At 46.3% G+C, this 23,376-nt stretch overlaps 1 protein-coding gene across 1 annotated transcript in view; it reads left to right on the top strand.

Moving 5' to 3' along the window:
* LOC148534378 (vesicle-associated membrane protein 1-like) overlaps positions 1-23,376 on the top strand; it is a 59,718-nt gene that overhangs the window by 10,450 nt on the left and 25,892 nt on the right. The window contains exon 2 of the mRNA XM_088466819.1: positions 10,916-10,985. Coding sequence (XP_088322945.1) covers positions 10,916-10,985 — 70 coding nt within the window. The remainder of the gene's footprint in view (positions 1-10,915; positions 10,986-23,376) is intronic.

Genomic DNA, 23,376 nt, shown 5'->3' with positions numbered 1-23,376 from the left:
TTGTTTTAGGAAGACCAGTGGACTTAGAGGACCTGATCCATGCATTGATGAGTAAATATTTTTTAATTATTAATAAAGGAATACCCCAATCGTGTCTACATCCTGACGTTATTGTAATATTTTCTTTTCAGTGGGACTACATGTGCCAGTTGGCCTTTAATGTCCCACAAGTGCCTGCATTCTGGGGAAGGATTGCTGGGAACTGTAGTACCACTGTAAAGAACAATATTACAATCTAATTTTACACCATTAACCCCGCATCCACCACCACCAGGGATGCCGGGAATAGCCCAGGGCTCATCAATTCTCTGGAGGGGGCACTTTCTAAGGATTTCCAGCCCTGGGCTGACCAGTTTGGGGCTGGTTTTACATTATGGCAGGCAGACCCCATGCTGTGTGTCTCCCTGCTATAGTGCTAGCCCCCCAGCTGGTTCAGCCTGGTGCTTTGGTTTAGAAGTCAAACACGATTCTTAGTAAATTTACCCCAATGTCTTTTTTTTTTCTTTCTTCGATTTGTACGTGTTTTAGCTGAATACCAAAAATAAACCCGGTTATGCTGATCTTTTCATCACCAACCTGAAGGACCTGTAAATGTGTGAAGAATTCTGCTCACTCTCTGTTAGTTGTTGGTGTCAAATTTATTCTTGCGTTCATTAATCAGCTTTTAGTTGCTAACAAAACCCAAGTGCTGATTTCTCCTCTACAGTGTATTTTCAAATATTCAAAAACAGATATTCAGGGTATGTACTATATACGGTAGGTACAGGTATTAGATGGATGCAGTTTAATTTTTATTATACCACAGATATAATTACGTACCTTAGAGTACTGCATGTACTGTATATTCTGTTTATTCTTTTAATAATACAAGATAAAAAGAAGGTATTTTGGTAGCGCTTTAACAGCTACATTAATTGATTGTAATGATACCATAAAAACATAAAATCAAATAACTCATCTACATAGGATCAAATCCAATTTAGCAAATTATGTTGAGTAAACGTTTGCTAAAAAAAAAATCAATGATCACTTTAGTAATTATGCATACAATATAACACACAAAATATGGAGAGACAGATGTTAAAAAAAACCCCACACATCCACATTTAGATTAATGTAATCGATTGAGACGATGAACATCAAATCCTCTTAAGTTTTTTTAGTCCAAGTTGTATGAAACAGAGAAGCAATGCCTGAAATTTTCTCAATCTCCGGAAGCAATAGTGCATATATTGAATGTTCAACATGCAAAAAATAGACCCATTCAGTACTGTGTGCATATATCAACCCAAATAGTCCATGGGTCTATGGGCTTGATTCCGCAAGGATCGCTGATGCGATCGCGGCAGCAAGTGCGTACTCAGTTCTGCTGTGAAATTATGCAAATGACTGCCATCGCAATGCTGCCGCAGCACAACATAAAGGCACCCACTTCCCTTTACTCACAATTCTGTAATACCTTGCAAGTCTGTGAAAACATCGGTACCATCGAGTACCATCGGAGCCTCATGCACAAATAAGGCCGGTCAGGTCTCACTCACAAACTGCTAAACTTCCTGTCAGTGTCTAGAGCTCAGGCTGTGTATGCTGTCACAGGGGCTTAATTATGCACACCCCTGTAAAGTCGTTGAAATGCACAGGCATGCCTGCATTTCGCCGACCACCCCTCCGTCACCCCTCCCAAAATTATACTTCCTGTCAATCACTCAGCAATGGGTCTGTGTAGTCACTGCGATTGCAGTCCCGATCGCAATAGCTAGTTTGAGCACGTGCACTGCGATGCATGCGCAGTACGCAACAATCGGTTGGGTGCGTGCATTTTTGCACTTGCGATCCTTACTGAATTAGGCCCCATGTCTGTAATTAGTGGTATGACAGTCCCACAGGATTTGCGTGTTCACCTTTGTATATATGAAAGGCTCTTATCCGACCCGGCTTTGGAAAACAGCGGGTGAGAGCCTACTGCGCATGCTGGAGGGCAAGCCCCGTAGTCCGATGTGTATGTGAATAACTCCCGGCCGGGCTGTGGCGAGCGGTAATAGGAGACAGGGGCCTGCTTGACAGTCCCTCTGCAGCCACACCACGGCAGTGTATTCCTGCACAGTAATGGGTGGTCAGACAGTGTACTGACAAGGGTCCGGAGAAGTGTTGGCAGCCGGGATGTAAAGCAAAGGATCACACTTGTGAGGATCACACTTGTCAATTGTGAAAGCACCTAACGCGTTTCTAGGCCAACAGTGTACAGGCTTCTCAGAGTCTTATCATAATAAGGGGGAGATTTAATAAAGCTTGCAGAGAGATAAAATTGGAGGTAAATAGCACCCACCAATCAGCTCCTAACTGTCATTTTTCAAACACAGCCTGTAGAGTGACAGTTAGGAGCTGATTGGTTGGTGCTATTTATCTACAATTTTATCTCCCCCTAATTTACTGATTGACATCAACATTTTCAGAACTGCCTTTCTCAACCTCCCCCAGACAGATCCACTATGACAAATACACATTGATACATTGTGTATGTATGGGAAATGGTAGAGATCAGCAAGCTCTCTATCTTTATATGTTGAATTGTTCAATCTCCCTCACAAAGAATAAATGTCTGACTCTGAACCTATAATACTGGCTTGGTTTAGAGCATGTTGGGTTATTTTTCTCCCAATTGAAATATCAGGACAAGTGGCACTAATCCCATTATCTACAGTAGAGCAAATAATGGTTTATCTGAACATACTTGTTACATCACATGTGGTTGGATAGCATCTGGGTCAGGTGCTATATCAATCTTATAATAGACCATTAATATCTAAATGTGTTCATGGGTTAGTGCGATACAATGTTTTCTGCTACGTTTTCCTGTTTTGAATACATAGATGAAAAGAACATTTGTATGGGGGTATTTAATTAGCCGCGATAAGCGGGATATGTCTTCATCAGGCTTCCGGCGACGGTATGAGAACCGGCAGCTATTCAGCCATCAGTATTTCATACCAATTCCCTAGTCAGTAGTGGGCAAAAGCCTTACAACCAACTATACTCACACTCAGGGGCGGATTGGGAATTTAAAGCGGCCCTGGAAAAAGCATGAAAGTGGCCCCACATGCGCGCCCCGTAGGCGCGCGCCCGAAAAAGTGGTTGTGGCCTTGCTACAAGGGGTGTGGTCTAATGTGAAATGCCAGGCCCGCAAACGACAACCCCATTTCGTCATGCTGGGGCAATCCTAAAGTCCCTCTCTCCAGTGAATAAGCACATAAAGCATGTGAATGTGTATTTTCTTACCTATATGATTTCTCTGCAACGAGGGAACCTCTGAAGAAATTGATCCTTCCTGGACAGGCAGTGTCGAGTCTGTATTCATTATTCATATAGAAAATCACATGGTCTGGAAGCCGCCTGTTTGTATAGCAGTAAAGCCAATGTCACCATCATGTAACAGAGGTTCAACCCGATAATACATAGTAACAGAAGTTTGGGGGAGGACAAAATGTGAGTTTCCCATATCAAACACTTTTATATTAATAAAATATATTTGCTCATATGGTACCATTTGCATCAGTAATATGGTTTCATTAGAATTGTTGTCTTACTGAAGATTACTGTCCCCCAGTCTTTTCTTCCAACAGAACCAGCGGTCCTTCCATCCTATTTGTGTGTCTCCTGCACCATCACCTTGGTGTGTTTCCAGCCCATTCCCCCCCCCCCTATGTGTCTCTCCAGAGCTATCTCCCTGCTTCTTTCCGGCGCTATCCCCCTACACCTCTACAACACCATCATCCTGCGCCTCTCCAGGACCATCTTTCAGTGTCTCCGCAATACCATCATTCTGTGGCTCTCCAGCACCATTCTCCTGCGTCTCCCCAGCACCATCCTTCCATGTCTCTGCAATACCATCATACTGTAGCTCTCCAGCACCATCCCCAGCCCCATCCTTCTGTGTCTCCGCAATACCATCATACTGTAGCTCTCCAGCACCATCCTTCCATGTCTCCGCAATACCATCATACTGTGGCTCTCCAGCACCATCCCCAGCCCCATCCTTCTGCTTCTCCGCAATACCATCATCCCGTGGCTCTCCAGCACCATCCTCCTGCGTCTCTCCAGGACCATCCTGCTGGCCTAGCACATAATATCCCCCTCCCCAGATAGATCTTCATCTCCCCTTAGCACTAAATAACCTCCCTCCTCTCAGACAGATCATCTCCCCCTACAACAGAATAACCCCTCCTCCCCCTCGGGCAGATCATCTCCCCCTAGAACATAATAATCCCCCCTCCCCCTCAGACAGATCATCTCCCCCTAGATCAGAATAACCACCCCTCCCCCTCAGGCAGATCATCAGACCCAAGATCAGAATAACCCCCCTCCCCTTCAGACAGATCATCTCCCCCTAGAACAAAATAACCCCCCATCCCTCAAACAGATAACCCCCCTCCCCCTAAGACAGATCATCTCACAAAATAAACCCCCTCCCCCTCAGATCATCTCTCCTTAGAACAGAATAACCCCCTCCCCTTCCCCTCAAACAGATCATCTCCCCCTAGAACAGAATACCCCTCTCCACACTGACAGATAATCATGTCCCCCTAGTACAAATCAGCCCCTCCACACAGAAATCAATCTCCCCTTTACAACCAGTGTCTCAGCTCTGCGGGCAGCCTATCAGTCTTTAAAAAAACTGTCCTTCAAGGTGCCAGAATGGCTGCAGCAGGTGCCGATGACAGTGCTGGCCTGCAAATTTCAATCAGAGTCACTCAGTGACTCTTGTCCTGTCTCCCGGCCAGCCCCGACTTTCTCCAACCTTGTCCCTTCCCTGTCTACAGTCTAGCTAGCGGGAGCAGCTGGCGGCCTGGGAAGTGTAGTGCCTTCCTCCCCCGTGTAGATGTGCCCCCAGAATTAAAAAGATGTGACCTTACCTTTTGATGTCGGTCCCGGATGCTGACCCGCTTTGCCTCCAAGTTACGCGACGTCATCGTCCGGCGTTGTGGCGCGCGTAGCTCTCTGTTAGCTGGACGGGACTTGGAGCCTCTTCTCTTCCCGCAATACCAGCCGCGGACTGCTCTATTAGCTGTGACAGGCAGCCGGCGGGCTGCCTGTCAAGAAAGAAAGCAGTGTGTGGGGATGTGCTAAGGGGGCGGGGCCACAGGTGACAAGCGGCCACACACACTAATCGGCCCACCGGGAATCTTCCCGCTGTAAGTAATGGCCAATTCGCCCCTGATCACCCTGTCTAAGTGCTGGATAAAACCTTCCATCCATGCAGGTGGACTTGTTAAATATGATTACCGGATTACAGGCCAGATAGGCAACAGGCTCTTCACAGTTTAAATCTACAAAAAGAAAGAAGGACCCTTACCAGCACACACTGATTTGCCCTTGGTGGTGCTGAATACTTTTATTTATCCATGGCATTTGTTACATCAACAGCTAAAAAAACTGCTGTATGTAGCTACAGTTAAAGATCTATGTAGCTGGTGCCATCTTAGGGCCCTCATGATTGGAACTCTACAGCAGAGGAGTCTTGAGTCAGTCAATGGAATGGTATGTGCACATAAAGACCAATCTTCCATGGTGCAGTTAGTCTGAGTCACCTGATGCTCTGACCACTCATAGGCACCTGCCCACTGTATCAACAGGCAGCTGTTTTATTATAGCCTTCAAAGGCCTCGTTACATTCAAACTTAGCACAAACAGCCTCTCACCTACCAGCTAGAGAGCAAAAACAACTGTATTAACTTTCCTCTAAGGCAAATATATTGGACTGCTGTGTCTAAATAACAGGCACCAAACTACAAATCTCCAAAGCTCTACATTCCCAATGCCTGTAGTTTCTCAGCCGAGTCACCACCATGACTTAAAAAAATATTACTAACATACAGTCAGAGTTTTCAGAATCTGACTTATAATGAACAGGACTCACAGGGCCTAGAGCCAAACTGACCATGGAACACAACCAAAGAAATATCATCATCCAATTGCATTATTTCAAAACAAAAGAAAAAATCCCCATAGGAGCCCGAGTTGGCCCGCTCATTGACTTTGAAGGCATGCACATGCCGATTCTCTAAGATCCCCATCATTTTTACCTTTTATGTTTAGAGTGCTCAGGTGTATTGGATTCACTGGGTATTTATTTTACAGGATATCGGCATAATATAATTTTATTATTATTATTAGCTTTTATTTATGTGGTGCTACCAGAGTCCTGTAGCTCTGTAAATACAGACAAGTTTACAAATTTAAAAGTATACAATTACAACCTACAAGTTACATAATTAAGCAGGGGAAACAATAGGAGTTGCTTGGTCATCGGTGTCTACATTTTAGAGGGGATGTATGTGGACACAAAGAAGGCGAGGGGGCACAGATGCTGAATGTGGAGAGTTACGATGAGAGGTGGTAGGCCTAATATCAGAGAAATGAGTCTTAAGGGCATGTGTAAAGGCTGGGAGGCTAGGTGGAAATCTAATTGGGTGTGGGAGGGCATTGATCAGTGCAAGAGAAGTCCTGAAGCCGTTAGTGGGAAGAGGAGTACAGGGAGGACATGAGGTGGTATGGTAGTGAAGTGGGCAGGATACATAATTCTCCTACCGTAAATAATTTGGAAAACAGCATTGCATCTTCTATACCCAAAATCACCAATAGCACCAAACAGAGTTGCCCCTTCTCACCACTGATGTCTGCATTGACCTATTAGCTGCGATAATTCATTGAAATTGGGGAATATCAGGCTTAAAAATGGAACAATCTGAGAATAAAATTGCTCCTGATGGTGATGATGTACCAGTAGTAATTGCAAAACTAATATGTTAGAAGAAATTGAACAATATGGCCTTCATTCAGGATATAAGACCAATAAGATAAACTGAGGTTGCTGACCAGTAATGAGCTCTGAATATTTAAGTTTGAAGAAGACTTCAGCAAAGGCGCATTGTATGAATCTAGAACTTGAAGTCAATCTTGCCTTCCCGTTTCAATGCACATGCAAGAGCCCTGCCAACCATGTCATGCATTTACTCATTTACATCTAATTGGCTGTTCCTACTCCTGCTGTCCAGTGTCGCTGAGGAGCTAAGCATCGCACAGCTACCCTGGTGACTTTTATTCATAAATTACAGGAAAACAATTTTCAGTAGTGGTAGAAAAAAATAGACCACTAAGTCATACCTCCCAACTGTACCTATTTTGGCAGGACATTCATGATTTTATGTCTGTCCTTCATCCCGCGATCGACTGTGTGTCTCGATTTGCGAGGGATAGGGAGGTATGACTCTGCTGCATTCCGTGGTGGCACTGGTGGCTTATAAACAGCATTTTTTGGTAAATATTGCCCACCGTAGGAATAGCTATGCCCCCAGATTGCCACAAACATGCCCCTGTCTCGATTGTGCATCCTCCCAGTGTTGGCAGGTATGCGGCCTACATCCATTATATAACTTCCCACTAGTTAGTTCTTCTGCCACCTGGGAAAGGTAGTTGCCTTTTGGAATTGGTATAAGCTGACTTTCTCTGCCAGGAATACTAGTTTAACTGTCACAGTTTATATCTGGATAGCTAAAATCATCCTTAATGTGTATTTACATTAGTAATTGAATATTAGTAAAACCTGTTATCAGGGCCATAGCTAGGGTAGTGCGACCAGTGCCATGGCACAGAGCACCGCAGGGCAGGGGGCGCTGTTTGAGCCTGTCAATTTTCCTGTCTATTATCATTCTCACTTGTAGCTTCCTCTTCTTTTATCCCCAGAATCTCCTGGCCTCCCCTATCTGTTCCATGGCCCTTCCCCATAAAGCCATGGCCCCTTTTCAGGTGCACTATCTTGTATCCCTATTTAAAAAATTGGGGGGGGCGCAATGCTCTCTCTGGCGCAGGGTACCAAAAAGTCTATTTACAGCTCTGCCTGTTATGCTTGGTGAGTGACTCCATTCAGTATCAGTGTCTGTGTTATAGTAACTGCCCCTCTGCTACAGTTTTAACATTTGGAACCAGGCAGCTGCATAACCCTGCTCCCAGAGCACGAGTGCCAGGTGACATCTGAACATTTTCCCAATTCATCCCTAACATGAATAGATTTGAATATTTATGTTAGTGTTCCATACAATCTATAGTAGTATTATTCTCTTCAAGTGTCACAACATCTGTCAGCAAATTAGGCTCCAATTGTTTATTTTGTGGCAGAAAGGACTAGTATATTTTATAATGCATACTTGCTGCCCCCAAAACCTAAATCCTGAGACGACTGTCTCCCTCCCAGAGTAATACCCTGCTCCAGAATTATGTGTCTGTCTCTGCATTTATAATAATAATAACAATAACATCACACATGTTTTATAGTGAGACCAATAGGAAATGTGTCATGTGTGCTAGCTGAGTATGGGATGTAGCCAGGAACCCGACGGTCTAAATGCCAACCACCAGCTTCCAGACTGCTTTATCCCGACTAGGGACGAATGACAGGCGTCTAAATGTAGATGCCTGTAATTTGACCGACGTCGGGAGACCGGCGGCCAGCAACCCGATCGAGCGGATGCCGTGCGCCGCAGCGGACAGCCGCGGGGGGGAGGGTTAGGTTTAGGGCTCCTGGAGGGGACTTAGGGTTATGCACCCCCCGGGAGGTTAGGTTTAGGCACTTAGAGGGGGGGTTAGGCACCCCTAAGGAGGGTTAGGGTTAGCAGGGCCGAAACTAGGATATCTGTCACCGGGTGCAAGGCAGCAATTTTGCGCCCCTCCCTTCCTGTACATGGATTTTGTCCTTGCTCCTCCATAAGGCAGTGCACTAGTAAAACGTCCCTGGTATAGTGACTTACATTATTCCACACACCATAATGCCCATTACACATTATGCCACACACTGTAATGCCTATTACCAAAGTGCCACTTACATATTTGCCCGACACCATTTTATGCCCCACAGTAAGGCTTCTAATTACTTTAAAATTACCTGCTCATTACCAGGGGTTCCATGCTCATTGCCAGGGGGTTTCATGCCCATTGCCAGGGGGTTTCATGCTCGTTGCCAGGGGTTTCATGCTCGTTTTCTGCATCTTCTTCCGGCACTTGCACTGGCCTAACAGAAACTAGAGGCGCATGTGGCCTACGTGGTTACCATACATGTGAGTCTGGCACTTATTGATTGGATAGGTTTGAGAGGGTTGGTCCTGTGGATTGCAGTGATTGGTGGGAGGGAGTTTAAATAGCAGTCTACCACACTATTCCATATGTCTTGACAAAGGCTCCTGCACGAGCCGAAACGCGCGTCGACTAGGAAGTGTGATTCTTTTTTTCATGATCCCCTGTGTTAAGGTATGTCTGCATAAGCTATGGTAATACCACTTTTGTGAACATTTACTTACAACTTTTTATCGTGACATCACCCACAAGGGAGATCTTTTATTTCATTTATATGGTTTTATTTATTTATTTTTTATGTTTTATGTCTTGTACTGTGCGGTATTGGAGTCTATATTGACGAATAAATTATTTGATATGGTACTCATCCATCATTATTTGGAGAACACATTATTAAAAGAAAAGGAAGAAGGGGAATAAAAAGAAACTGCTACGAATACATAACCACTAATCTGATTGTGAGTTTGGGTACGCCTGCTATAACTATCCATCAAAGAAACCTTTATATGTGGTGTTTCTACCTGTTTGAATGTGAGTTACGGTACGCAGGATTTTCTCCTTGTTGTTCTCTATGGAATCTTTGGGTGATGGTACTTATTAAAGAAACCTTTTGAGGAATACACACCTTCTCTCTGCTGTGAGTGGGGTACGCTATTGTGTCATGAGGGTTTCTCTTTGTCAAATTGTGACCAATATATATTTGAAGATAGATATCTGGATATATCTCTCCACATGTCAATCTACGTTGCGGAAGAGGTTATCTAACATCAAATTCCAGTTCAAATAAAAGAAAGAAGAGGACAAGGAGAGAAAATAAGAAATAAAGACTTCATTTCTGAAAAGGGATGTATATACCTTTAATTACCTGGATTTGTGTATTGAGCGCCTAGGTGTTAGTTCTTGTTGCCTTCTGTGTCTAAATATTATATTCTTAGGTGTGGTGACATCTATTAGCATCGAGAACTCCCATTATTGGCTGCTGTGCGCAGACTAGGTTGAAAGCTTTTTAACTCTTGTAAACTAGAGGTCCAGTAGGATCTCTAGTGTCTGTCTCCTCCTTGGTGGCGGCCATTTTTGGATGGCCGTTTTCAGCAGAGTCCATGCGGACGGCTAGTCCGCATGGAATCTGCTGAAAATGGCCATCCAAAAATGGCCGCCTCAAAGGAGGAGACAGACACTAGAGGTCCAATAAGGACCTCTAGCATCTGTCTCCTCCTTGGCGGCGGCCATTTTTAGATGGCCGTTTTCTGAATCTGCAGCTCCCAAGCCATCGTGAGTCAGCCCTTTTTCACCCCCCTCATTCCGGTACCCGGTGCACGTGCACCTCTAGCCCAACCCTAGTTGCAGCCCTGGGGTTAGGGGGGTTAGGTTAGTAAATACTTACCTTAAGGACGATAGGGATTTCCTCCGTTATCGGCCTGCCGCTGTCGGAAATTGAACCGCCGGCAGTAATACATATCACACCCCTGAGTACTTATGTCACACATACAGTTACAGGATAAGGAAAGGAAACTCAGGAGACAGAGAAGTCTTGATGCATAATGAAGGCCGGCTGCCAGTTTGCAGCCAGGAAGAAATATTTTTTTATTCTTTCAGGTGAAACTCACAATTGTTTAAGTTATTCTCTTTTTTTGTGCATCTGGAAAGCAGAAGTTATTATAGGATTATTCTGATGGGCTATTGTCTTCTCAGACATAAAACTATGGTGTGACGTGTTAATTTGGCATGTTGAGCAATTTTGCTAAGAAATACTGTATAATGCCATTCTTGAGATACATATTATCTGTTTTAGGTCAGGTGCGGCAGGCATTCCCCCAAGTAGCAACCGCAGACTGCTTCAAACACAGGCCCAAGTCAATGAGGTAAGTGACATCCCACCGTTTCTGTATTGTGCAGTAAAGGCATTGTATACACCTGTAGGATGACTTTTCAGTGTCTAATATGTGTAGAACCTCTAATGCAGGGGCCCTTTTCATTTTGAAGCCCCCAAATATGGATTAAAAAAATCTGCAATACTAAAGGTGACTAGGGGTCTATTTATTATCACTTCATTTTCATCTGTTTTTGTAGAAATTAAGTTTTGGGGCCATTTATTAAAAAGGTAATGCAGGAGATATCACAGATACCTCCTGTTTAACTTTCTCTCCCAACATGGTCCACTGTCCCCATACACTAGTATCACAGTTATCTCCTGCTTACCTTTCTCTCCCAACATGGTCCACTGTCCCCATACACTAGTATCACAGATACCTCCTTCTTACCTTTCTCTCCCAACATGGTCCACTGTCCCCATACACTAGTATCACAGATACCTCCTGTTTACCTTTCACTCCCAATGTGGTCCACTGTCCCCATACACTAGTATCACAGTTATCTCCTGCTTACCTTTCTCTCCCAACATGGTCCACTGTCCCCATACACTAGTATCACAGATACCTCCTGTTTACCTTTCACTCCCAATGTGGTCCACTGTCCCCATACACTAGTATCACAGTTATCTCCTGCTTACCTTTCTCTCCCAACATGGTCCACTGTCCCCATACACTAGTATCACAGATACCTCCTGTTTACCTTTCACTCCCAATGTGGTCCACTGTCCCCATACACTAGTATCACAGATACCTCCTGTTTACCTTTCTCTCCCAACATGGTCCACTGTCCCCATACACTAGTATCACAGTTATCTCCTGCTTACCTTTCTCTCCCAACATGGTCCACTGTCCCCATACACTAGTATCACAGATACCTCCTGTTTACCTTTCACTCCCAATGTGGTCCACTGTCCCCATACACTAGTATCACAGATACCTCCTGTTTACCTTTCTCTCCCAACATGGTCCACTGTCCCCATACACTAGTATCACAGATATCTCCTGTTTACCTTTCTCTCCCAATGTGGTCCACTGTCCCCATACACTAGTATCACAGATACCTCCTGTTTACCTTTCTCTCCCAATGTGGTCCACTGTCCCCATACACTAGTATCACAGATACCTCCTGTTTACCTTTCACTCCCAACATGGTCCACTGTCCCCATACACTAGTATCACAGATATCTCCTGTTTACCTTTCTCTCCCAATGTGGTCCACTGTCCCCATACACTAGTATCACAGATATCTCCTGTTTACCTTTCTCTCCCAATGTGGTCCACTGTCCCCATACACTAGTATCACAGATACCTCCTGTTTACCTTTCTCTCCCAATGTGGTCCACTGTCCCCATACACTAGTATCACAGATACCTCCTGTTTACCTTTCACTCCCAACATGGTCCACTGTCCCCATACACTAGTATCACAGATATCTCCTGTTTACCTTTCTCTCCCAATGTGGTCCACTGTCCCCATACACTAGTATCACAGATACCTCCTGTTTACCTTTCACTCCCAATGTGGTCCACTGTCCCCATACACTAGTATCACAGATACCTCCTGTTTACCTTTCTCTCCCAACATGGCCCACTGTCCCCATATACTAGTACTGTATCTCAGATATCTCCAGTTTACCTTTCACTCCCAACGTGGCCCACTGTCCCTATACACTAGTATGGGGACAGAATTCATCAAGCTCTGAAAATATAATATTTTCGGAACTTGGGTGCGGGAGCATTCGCCATCTTCAGATGGCGAGTGCTCCTACTCCGGGCTCGCAACCTCGCAAGTCTCCTGTTGCGAAGAGGGATCCTTTGGATCCCTCCATCCCTGGCCGGCTCCTTCCACGGGATTCCGGGGGTTTGTGCAGCTGCGTGAATTCTAGTTCACGCAGGCGCACTAGGACTGCCGCCGCCGCTTCCAGGAGATCGCTGATTATTGGATCAGCTTTATTCATGCTGGAGCAATGATGAATTGCTTCAGTGCTTGCGGCAAGTTAGTATGTTAATTACCGGAGTCTGTCCTGACCCTGATAATTAACATAATGAATAGACCCCTAGCTATGTACTTCAACAAATATATTTAACCACAAAACCGTTTTATGTAAATAATTGCAAACATCTGACACCCTGCAATGGCAGTTTAGTAAAATGCGCTGTTTCCCCTAAACATGCTCCCTAATTCTGCCCCATGCCAATCGTATCTCTCCTCACCTTTATACTGCCCAGCTTATCTTCTCCTCCATGCAGTACAGTGTCACATCTTAAGCTGGGTACACACCTATACAATCATCCGGCCGTTGGATTGTATAGGTGTGTACGCTGTCCCGATGCAGGAACTTTAGCCGATAAATGGCATATAACACTCCTGCAAAGGACGGGATCGGGTGGTCGAATCTCATGTGTTGTTTACTATTTATTGGGCCAACCATCCAATCCCATATAGGCTATATCTGCATAGTGTGTCCGTGGCTCACAGTCAGCTGACAGGTGACCACACTGGGGACACACTGCACGGCTGACCAGGAGAGTTTTACTCAAGCAACCGCAGATTGTACAGGTGTGTACCCAGCTTTACTGATGCCCCATTCTGTCCCACTGTTTATTCCCTATACTACCCCACTCTCTAATAATGCCAATCAGGGACGGCATCAGAAATACGTGGACCACATATTTTTTTAGGGCCCCCCCACCATCCCTAGAAGGTAGGTACAGGTGTTGTTCCCAGGAAAAAGAGAGGGAGGGAGAGGGAGAGAGAAGAAAAAAAAATTATTATAACAAAGAAATTAAGTCGGGAGGATCCTGAACTGACCTCTCTGCAGCAGGTAACTTCCCGTGGCCGACACAGCAGGGCAAAGTAACGGAGGAGACCAGGACCGCATGCCTTACTGTAGCTGGTCTAGGAAGTAGGAACACAGGCCACTCTCAACCAGTGGCGTAACTAGGGAATTTGGAGCCCAGGGCAAATATTAAAATGGCCCACCCCCACCCCCCAATATGCACGCGTGGCAAAAAATGGGCGTGGTCACAAGGGACGGGGTCACTTGACAATGGGGCGTGTCAACAGGACACATAAACCCTTTCTCGTCACTCTTAACATTCCTTTCCATATGCACCTTAACCCCTGTAGTGCTCCTTATACAGTCCGCCCTATGCAGTGCCCCCAGTAGTTGTCCCTCTTATGCTGGCCCCAGTAGTGCCCCTTGTACAGTACCCCCAGTAGCGGTGCCCCTTGTGCAGCTCCCCATTAGTTCCCCTTATACAGTACCCCCAGTAGTGGTCCCACTTATGCAGGTCCCCAGTTGTACCCCTTGTACAGTGCCCCTTATAGTGGTCATCCCTATTTAGTGCCCCCAGTGCAGTGTCCCTTGTGCCTCCAGTAGTAAGCCCCTTATAAAGTGCCCCCAGTAGTAGACCCCCCCTTATGTAGTGCCCATTATATAGTCCCTCCAGTAGCAGCCCCCCCATACAGTGCCCCCAGTAGTAGTCTCCCCCTATGCAGTGCCCTTTATATAGTGCCCCCAGTAGTAGTCTCCCCAGTAGTGGTCCCTGATGGAGTGCCCCAGTAGTAGTCCCCCCGATTAGTGCCCCCAGTAGAGGTCCCCCCAATTACTGCCCCCAGTAGAGGTTCCCCCCAGTGGTGCCCTCAATCACTGCCCCCAGTAGAGAGTGCCCCCAATTACTGCCCCCAGTAGAGGTACTCCCCCACGGAAGCCCGGCTCTTGCAGTGGGCGCTGCAGCAGCCAATGAGAGTCTATCTGATGCAGGACCGGCGCTGAAAGCCTAGCGCTGGTCCTGTGTAAATGTGTAGCGCTGACCACACTCACTGTGGTCAGTGCTACACTGGCTAACTAGGGCGGGCCGGTACCGTGGCCGGCGGCGCCCCCCCAAACCACCGGTCCCATGACGCTCAGGGCACGCACCGTGCCCTAGTTACGCCACTGCTCTCAACTCTTTGCGCCGGGGCTGGTCACTAGAGTGTGACGTCAGGCCCCTGGCAACTGTCAGGGAGGTGCAGGTAAGAGGAGGGGAAAAGTGGGGAGGGGGGTCGGATCATCCCCCTTCTTTGCTACAGCCCGTGGCAGGTACTGTGATGAGTCAGTCTGACTCATTACAGCAATGCTGTCAATGCCGCTGTGGGCACCCGTTCCGTCAATGATGCAGGGTGCCTGCAGTGCACCCTGCATCGCAGCAGCAGCAGTTAAACGTATTTGTCTGTGGGCCCCTCTGGGAATATCGGGGTCCGGTGCGGCTGTGCCCCTAGTCCCCCCCTGTCGCTGGGCCTGATGCCGATATATGCCTAGAATTGCATTTCTAATCACAAAGTACAACTCTCCTTAGCGATAGAGCTATTTTCGGGTTTACGACCCAGTAGGCTCTCTGCACATGCGCAGTATGACGAGCGCGCCACCGATTGGATCCCTCTCCGAGGAAAATCTGGAAAGAAGCTGATAGGCTTCTTTTGGGTAACACCATCTAAAGAAGGCATTACCCACCAGGTCCAAGCTCTGGAATGTATCGCATCCTGGAGCTTGATACATATGGAATTGCGGGCAAAACTCCAAAACTGCATTTTCTGAGTTTTGCCTGCATTTTTGCCCTTAGTACATTCCGCCCTAGGTGAGATCAACAATCCTTACGAAAGCATCAGAATCATGCATTTGTTCAGTCTACACAACAGAGTAGCAGTCACGGCACACAACTCAGGCGTACTACTTAGGTTATAATGTGCGAGATAAAAAAAATACATAGAATTAAGACATATAAGGGTAAAATTAAAAGAATACCCACTGTATAAATAGTTCCATTTGTTGCTTATCCTGCCCTTGAATGTACCAGGTGAGGCAGCCACCTGGGTGCACTACATAGGTGATAGTAGGCAGGATGTGTCATTCATAGAAGTGCAACATTGGGGAAGTACAGAAAACAAAAGTAAAGTAGGTTGAAGTGGCAAAGATATTGTGTAATGCCGGGTACACACTGGACCAATGTCATTCCAATTTGCCCTATTTCGCATAATCGAAATTAAAATCGTGCATATCGTGCAGTGATATACGCGATCACATGCGAGGTTTGATGTGCTGCACATCACACTCGATGATATCGTATGCGGCGCCATGTATGTTAATGAAGGACGGACCGAGTGATAGTTCCATCTTTCTTTAATCGCTGCTGTGTGTACAGGCAATCATGCGATGTTCAGGGTGTCCCTGGACATGGGCACGACTGACGGTCACACAAGTGAATACCCACCTTAAGTTTGGGAAAATGGGATTGGAAAGAAGGAAAACAGGGGAGAGATGGTAAAATAGGGGGGTCAGTGATGCAGCAGTAATGAGAGACAGGGAGAGCAGTCAGTGTTTAGCAGATAGAAGCACAAGGTAATATAGACCAACAGCGGTGCCATACTGCAAAATCAGTGATGACCGAATGCAATAAGAGTAATACTAATAATAATCATTGTTAAGCAACTATGTGAAGAATTACCAGGTGAAGTTGCGATAATTTGTGGCAGCAAAATGCCCAGCACTATAACCATCATCGCTGACCAGCAAGTCAGAACTAAGGGCCTGATTCAAAGATGTACGCTAACCCGATGGTTAGCGCACATCTCCGATGGTGGGAGGACTGCGCATGTGCAGCCCTCCGACTGCTAGTCCACTCGCAGTGTCTTCCAGCCGCAGCCTGATTGACAGGATGCAGCGTTTGGGAGGAGGAGCAGGGGAGTTCCCCGGCAGCGTTCACGGAAACGGGAGCATGTCGCCCCTGTTTTCCGGGAGTGACTCGGCCAGAGTCTGCGTGGGTGCACACAGACTTCCTGGCCTCGCAAGCTGCCAGGACTCGGCCAGGCTGCGGGAAGCTTTTACCAATTGTTCCGATGGTGACCCCAGGCTGCGACCTTGGTTGCAGCACTGGGATCACACAAATGCAGCAAGGAGGTGTGTGCCCTTGTGTGTGGCTGTGCAATTCCATCCATCTCTGAATCGGGCTATAAATCTGGTGTAATCTTATTCCATGACTGAGCTCCGAATCCCACTAACAGTGCAGCTCATAACAGCTAGATGGCGATAGAAGCCAAAACATCCAAAAGTATAAAGTTGAACCATACTGTATACTACATATGAAACATGTACATTTATCATTCCACTGCAATTTCTGTCAACACTATGTATCACAGTGAAGCTAGAGCCTCAATATGCGGAGATAATTATGTTTTTTTACATTTTTGCTTATCGTGGTGATAAATAATAACTTATTACTGTGATTTATAAAAAAAAAAAAACAGTGATACCGGGCCAGAGAGGGCTAATTTAGGGCATGTGAATTTAAACTGAATCGTAACAAAAAATGGATTATAAATATTGCAAATAAAAGCAAATATTTAATCCCCATTGCTAATGCAAACATGTTATTATTACTGCATATGAGGTATGATATGTAGATAATAGCCCAGAGAGAAGCTGCTGCTGACTATGTAGGAGGTGGGGCCTGGCTCTTTACGTCATTAGACCCCACCCACGATGTGACAAAATGCAGTGATTTGTGGATCTGTAAGGTGGGGTCGGGGCTAAAAGGACGAGGTTGCATGATGTAGATATGCAGAATCTCAACTTGACACCATAATGTCGACATGTTCGGCATGTACAGTATACATGTTTAAAATGTCGACAGACAACATTTCAACACGGACATAATGTTGAAATATTAGGAATGTCAACATTGTGTGTTGGCAGTACTATTTTAGCCTAAAACTAACCTTACCCCTGCCTAACCCTAATTGCAGCCTAGCCTTAATGCTAATTGCAGCCTAACCCTATTCCTAATTGCAGCCTAGCCTTAATGCTAATTGCAGCCTAACCCTATTCCTAATTGTAGACTAACCTTATTCCTAATTACAGCCTAACCCTAACCCTAATTGTAGCCTAACTCTATTCCTAATTGCAGCCTAACCCTTTTCTTAATTGCAGCCTAACCCTTTTCTTAATTGCAGCCTAACCCTAACCCTAATTGAAGCCTAACCCTAATCCTAATTGCAGCCTTATACCCCTTTTACACCAGAGCTAAAACCCGGGTTATTGCAGGGTTAACCCGGGCAGCTCCTTGGTGTAAAAGGGGTGAGCTTTGGATTGCAAGGTTGAGTGAACCGGCAATCCAACCCAGGTAAATAGCAGGGTTTAACACGGGCGTAGCCCGTGAAACCCTGCTGTGTGCACAGCGCACTCCGGGTCTTGATGACCTGCAGTGCGCCGCAAGCCGGCCGATTGGTCCGGCTTCAGTGGCACTTGGAGATGACGTCATCTTCGAGCGTCCACTTTCATGCTGGAAAAGCCGGGTCTATGCAGACCACACTGCGATGTGAGCGGCTCCGACTCGGGAATAATCGAGTCGGCGCCGGCTAAATTTCGGGTCTGATCCGGATAGGAACCCTGTTCCAACTCCAGGTCAGACCCCGAATTTTGGTGGAAAAGGGGTATAACTCTAATTGCATCTTAACCCTAACCCTAATTGCAGCCTAACCCTAGCCCTAATTGCAGCCTAACCCTATTCCTAATTGCAACCTAACCCTATTCCTAATTGCTGTTTAACCCTATTCCTAATTGCAGCCTAACCCTAATTTCAGCCAAATTTTATTCCTAATTGCAGCCTAAGCCTTAATCCTAATTGCAGCCTAACCCTATTCCTAATTGCAGCCTAACCCTATTCCTAATTGCAACCTAACCCTATTCCTAATTGCTGTTTAACCCTATTCCTAATTGCAGCCTAACCCTAATTTCAGCCAAATTTTATTCCTAATTGCAGCCTAAGCCTTAATCCTAATTGCAGCCTAACCCTATCCCTAATTGCAGCCTAACCCTATTCCTAATTGCAACCTAACCCTATTCCTAATTGCTGTTTAACCCTATTCCTAATTGCAGCCTAACCCTAATTTCAGCCAAATTTTATTCCTAATTGCAGCCTAAGCCTTAATCCTAATTGCAGCCTAACCCTATTCCTAATTGCAGACTAATCCTATTCCTAATTGCAGACTAACCCTATTCCTAATTGCAGCATAACCCTATTCCTAATTGCAGCCTAACCCTAACCCTAATTGCAGCCTAACCCTATTCCTAATTCCAGCCTAACCCTAACCCTAAATGCAGCCTAACGTTATTCATAATTGCAGCCTAAACCTATTCCTAATTCCAGACTAACCCTATTCCTAATTGCAGCCTAACCCTAATTGCATCTTAACCCTAACCCTAATTGCAGCCTAACCGTATTCCTAATTGCAGCCTAACCCTATTCCTAATTGCAGCCTAACCCTATTCCTAATTGCAGGCTAACCCTATTCGTAATTGAAGACTAACCCTATTCCTAATTGCAGAATAACCCTAACCATAATTGCAGCCTAACCCTATTCCTAATTGCAGACTAACCCTATTCCTAATTGCAGCCTAACCCTAACTCTAATTGCAGCCTAACCCTAACTCTAATTGCAGCCTAACCCTATTCCTAATTGCAGATTAACCCTATTCCTTATTGCAGCCTAACCATAAATGCAGCCTAACCCTAACCCTAACTGCAGCCTATCCCTAATTGCAGCCTAACCCTATTCCTAATTGCAACCTAACCCTATTCCTAATTGCTGTTTAACCCTATTCCTAATTGCAGCCTAACCCTAATTTCAGCCAAATTTTATTCCTAATTGCAGCCTAAGCCTTAATCCTAATTGCAGCCTAACCCTATTCCTAATTGCAGACTAATCCTATTCCTAATTGCAGACTAACCCTATTCCTAATTGCAGCATAACCCTATTCCTAATTGCAGCCTAACCCTAACCCTAATTGCAGCCTAACCCTATTCCTAATTCCAGCCTAACCCTAACCCTAAATGCAGCCTAACGTTATTCATAATTGCAGCCTAACCCTATTCCTAATTCCAGACTAACCCTATTCCTAATTGCAGCCTAACCCTAATTGCATCTTAACCCTAACCCTAATTGCAGCCTAACCGTATTCCTAATTGCAGCCTAACCCTATTCCTAATTGCAGCCTAACCCTATTCCTAATTGCAGGCTAACCCTATTCGTAATTGAAGACTAACCCTATTCCTAATTGCAGAATAACCCTAACCATAATTGCAGCCTAACCCTATTCCTAATTGCAGACTAACCCTATTCCTAATTGCAGCCTAACCCTAACTCTAATTGCAGCCTAACCCTAACTCTAATTGCAGCCTAACCCTATTCCTAATTGCAGATTAACCCTATTCCTTATTGCAGCCTAACCATAAATGCAGCCTAACCCTAACCCTAACTGCAGCCTATCCCTAATTGCAGCCTAACCCTATTCCTAATTGCAACCTAACCCTATTCCTAATTGCTGTTTAACCCTATTCCTAATTGCAGCCTAACCCTAATTTCAGCCAAATTTTATTCCTAATTGCAGCCTAAACCTTAATCCTAATTGCAGCCTAACCCTATTCCTAATTGCAGACTAATCCTATTCCTAATTGCAGACTAACCCTATTCCTAATTGCAGCATAACCCTATTCCTAATTGCAGCCTAACCCTAACCCTAATTGCAGCCTAACCCTATTCCTAATTCCAGCCTAACCCTAACCCTAAATGCAGCCTAACGTTATTCATAATTGCAGCCTAACCCTATTCCTAATTCCAGACTAACCCTATTCCTAATTGCAGCCTAACCCTAATTGCATCTTAACCCTAACCCTAATTGCAGCCTAACCGTATTCCTAATTGCAGCCTAACCCTATTCCTAATTGCAGACTAACCCTATTCCTAATTGCAGCCTAACCCTAACTCTAATTGCAGCCTAACCCTAACTCTAATTGCAGCCTAACCCTATTCCTAATTGCAGATTAACCCTATTCCTTATTGCAGCCTAACCATAAATGCAGCCTAACCCTAACCCTAACTGCAGCCTAACCCTAATTGCCGCCTAACCCTATTTGCAGCCTAACCCTATTCCTAATTGCAGACTAACCCTATTCCTAATTGCAGACTAACCCTATTCCTAATTACAGACTAACCCTAATTGCAGCCTAACCCTAATCCTAATTGCAGCCTAACCCTAATTGCAGCCTAACCCTATCCTAATTGCAGCCTAACCCTAACCCCAGCCTAACCCTAATTGCAGCCTAACCCTATTCCTAATTGCAGCCTAACCCTATTCCTAATTGCAGCCTAACCCTAATTGCAGCCTAATATTGGAACTGGCCATGAGCCAATCATGGCTCACGGACCGACAGACAATCTGGGGCAGCCGCGTGACTGCCGGCGCCAAATTCATAATGCTTCCAAGGAGTGAGGTGAAGGAGCGATCACTGGTGCTGTTTAGTGCACATTGCTGTGAGGTGTGTTGTGGTGGGAGGTGTGCTGTGAGGCGTGGCATGGTAGGAGGTGTGCTGTGAGGCGTGGCATGGTAGGAAGTGTGCTAGGAGGTGTGCTGTGAGGTATGGCATGGTAGGAGGTTTGCTGTGAGGTGTGCTGTGAGGCGTGGCATGGTAGGAGGTGTGGTGTGAGGTGTGCTGTGAGTCATGGCATGGTAGGAGTTGTGCTGTGAGGTGTGCTGTGAGGTATGGCATGGAAGGTGGTGTGCTGTGAGGTGTGGCATGGTAGGAGTTGTGCTGTGAGGTGTGCTGTGAAGTGTGGCATGGTAGAAGGTGTGCTGTGAGGCGTGGCATGGTAGGAGTTGTGCTGTGAGGTGTGGCATGGTAGGAGGTGTGCTGTGAAGTGTGCTGTGAGGCGTGGCATGGTAGGAGGTGTGCTGTGAGGCGTGGCATGGTAGGAGGTGTGCTGTGAGGTGTGCTGTGAGGCGTGGCATGATAGGAGGTGTGCTGTGAGGTGTGGCATGGTAGGAGGTGTGCTGTGAGGCGTGGCATGGTAGGAGATGTGCTGTGAGGTGTGCTGTGAGGTGTGGTATGGTAGGAGGTGTGCTGTGAGGCGTGGAATGGTAGTAGGTGTGCTGTGAGGTGTGCTGTAAGGCGTGGCATGGTAGGAGGTGGGCTGTGAGGCGTGGCATGGTAGGAGGTGTGCTGTGAGGTGTGGCATGGTAGGAGGTGTGCTGTGAGGCGTGGAATGGTAGTAGGTGTGCTGTGAGGTGTGCTGTAAGGCGTGGCATGGTAGGAGGTGGGCTGTGAGGCGTGGCATGGTAGGAGGTGTGCTCTGTGAGGTGTGGCATGGTAGGAGGTGTGCTGTGAGGCGTGGCATGGTAGGAGGTGTGCTGTGAGGCGTGGCATGGTAGGAGGTGTGCTGTGAGGTGTGGCATGGTAGGAGGTGTGCTGTGAGGTGTGGCATGGTAGGAGGTGTGCTGTGAGGTGTGGCATGGTAGGAGGTGTGCTGTGAGGTGTGGCATGGTAGGAGGTGTGCTGTGAGGTGTGCTGTGAGGTGTGGCATGGTAGGAGGTGTGCTGTGAGGCGTGGCATGGTAGGAGGTGTGCTGTGAGGCGTGGCATGGTAGGAGGTGTGCTGTGAGGCGTGGCATGGTAGGAGGTGTGCTGTGAGGTGTGCTGTGAGGCATGGCATGGTAGGAGGTGGTCTGTGAGGCGTGGCATGGTAGGAGGTGTGCTGTGAGGTGTGGCATGGTAGTTGGTGTGCTGTGAGGCATGGCATGGTAGGAAGTGGGCTGTGAGGTGTGGCATGGTAGGAGATGTGATGTGAGGTGTGCTGTGAGGCGTGGCATGGTAGGAGGTGTGCTGTGAGGTGTGCTGTGAGGCATGGCATGGTAGTAGGTGTGCAGTGAGGTGTGCTGTGAGGCGTGGCATGGTAGGAGGTGGGCTTTGAGGCGTGGCATGGTTGGAGGTGTGCTGTGAGGTGTGGCATGGTAGGAGGTGTGCTGTGAGGTGTGCTGTGAGGCGTGGCATGGTAGGAATTGTGCTGTGAGGTGTGGCATGGTAGAAGGTGTGTTGTTAGGCGTGGCATAGTAGGAGTTGTGCTGTGAGGTGTGCTATTAGGCATGGCATGGTAGTAGTTGTGCTATGAGGTGTGGCATGGTAGGTGTGCTGTGAGGCGTGGCATGGTAGGAGTTGTGTTGTGAGGCGTGGCATGGTGGTAGGTGTGCTGTGAGGTGTGGTGTGCTGTGAGCTGGGAGGAAGTGGGGGTATGGAAGTAGGGGGCTCAGGATTTGGGCCTGCCTAAGTAAAGCCCACCTGATATTTCCATATTCCCACTTCAAAATTTGAACTTCGACCACTGGGCTTAATCCTAACCCTTGTTGTAAAACATGTGGATATGAGGAGTAATGAGACTATATAAAGCATGAAGCTGTACACAGATGTGACTTCTAATATCTATATGGATGTAAAGTAGGAGGCATATTATTCCCTATAATATATACATTTCACTAATGAGCACTGAAGTGATGACATCATAGCACAGTATTT

The sequence above is a fragment of the Taudactylus pleione genome, unplaced genomic scaffold (assembly GCF_031769625.1).
Source record: "Taudactylus pleione unplaced genomic scaffold, aTauple2 ptg000066l, whole genome shotgun sequence".
NCBI lineage: Eukaryota > Metazoa > Chordata > Amphibia > Anura > Myobatrachidae > Taudactylus > Taudactylus pleione.
The sequence above is the reverse complement of the archived record's forward strand: the minus strand, read 5'-3'. Positions and strand labels throughout refer to the sequence as shown.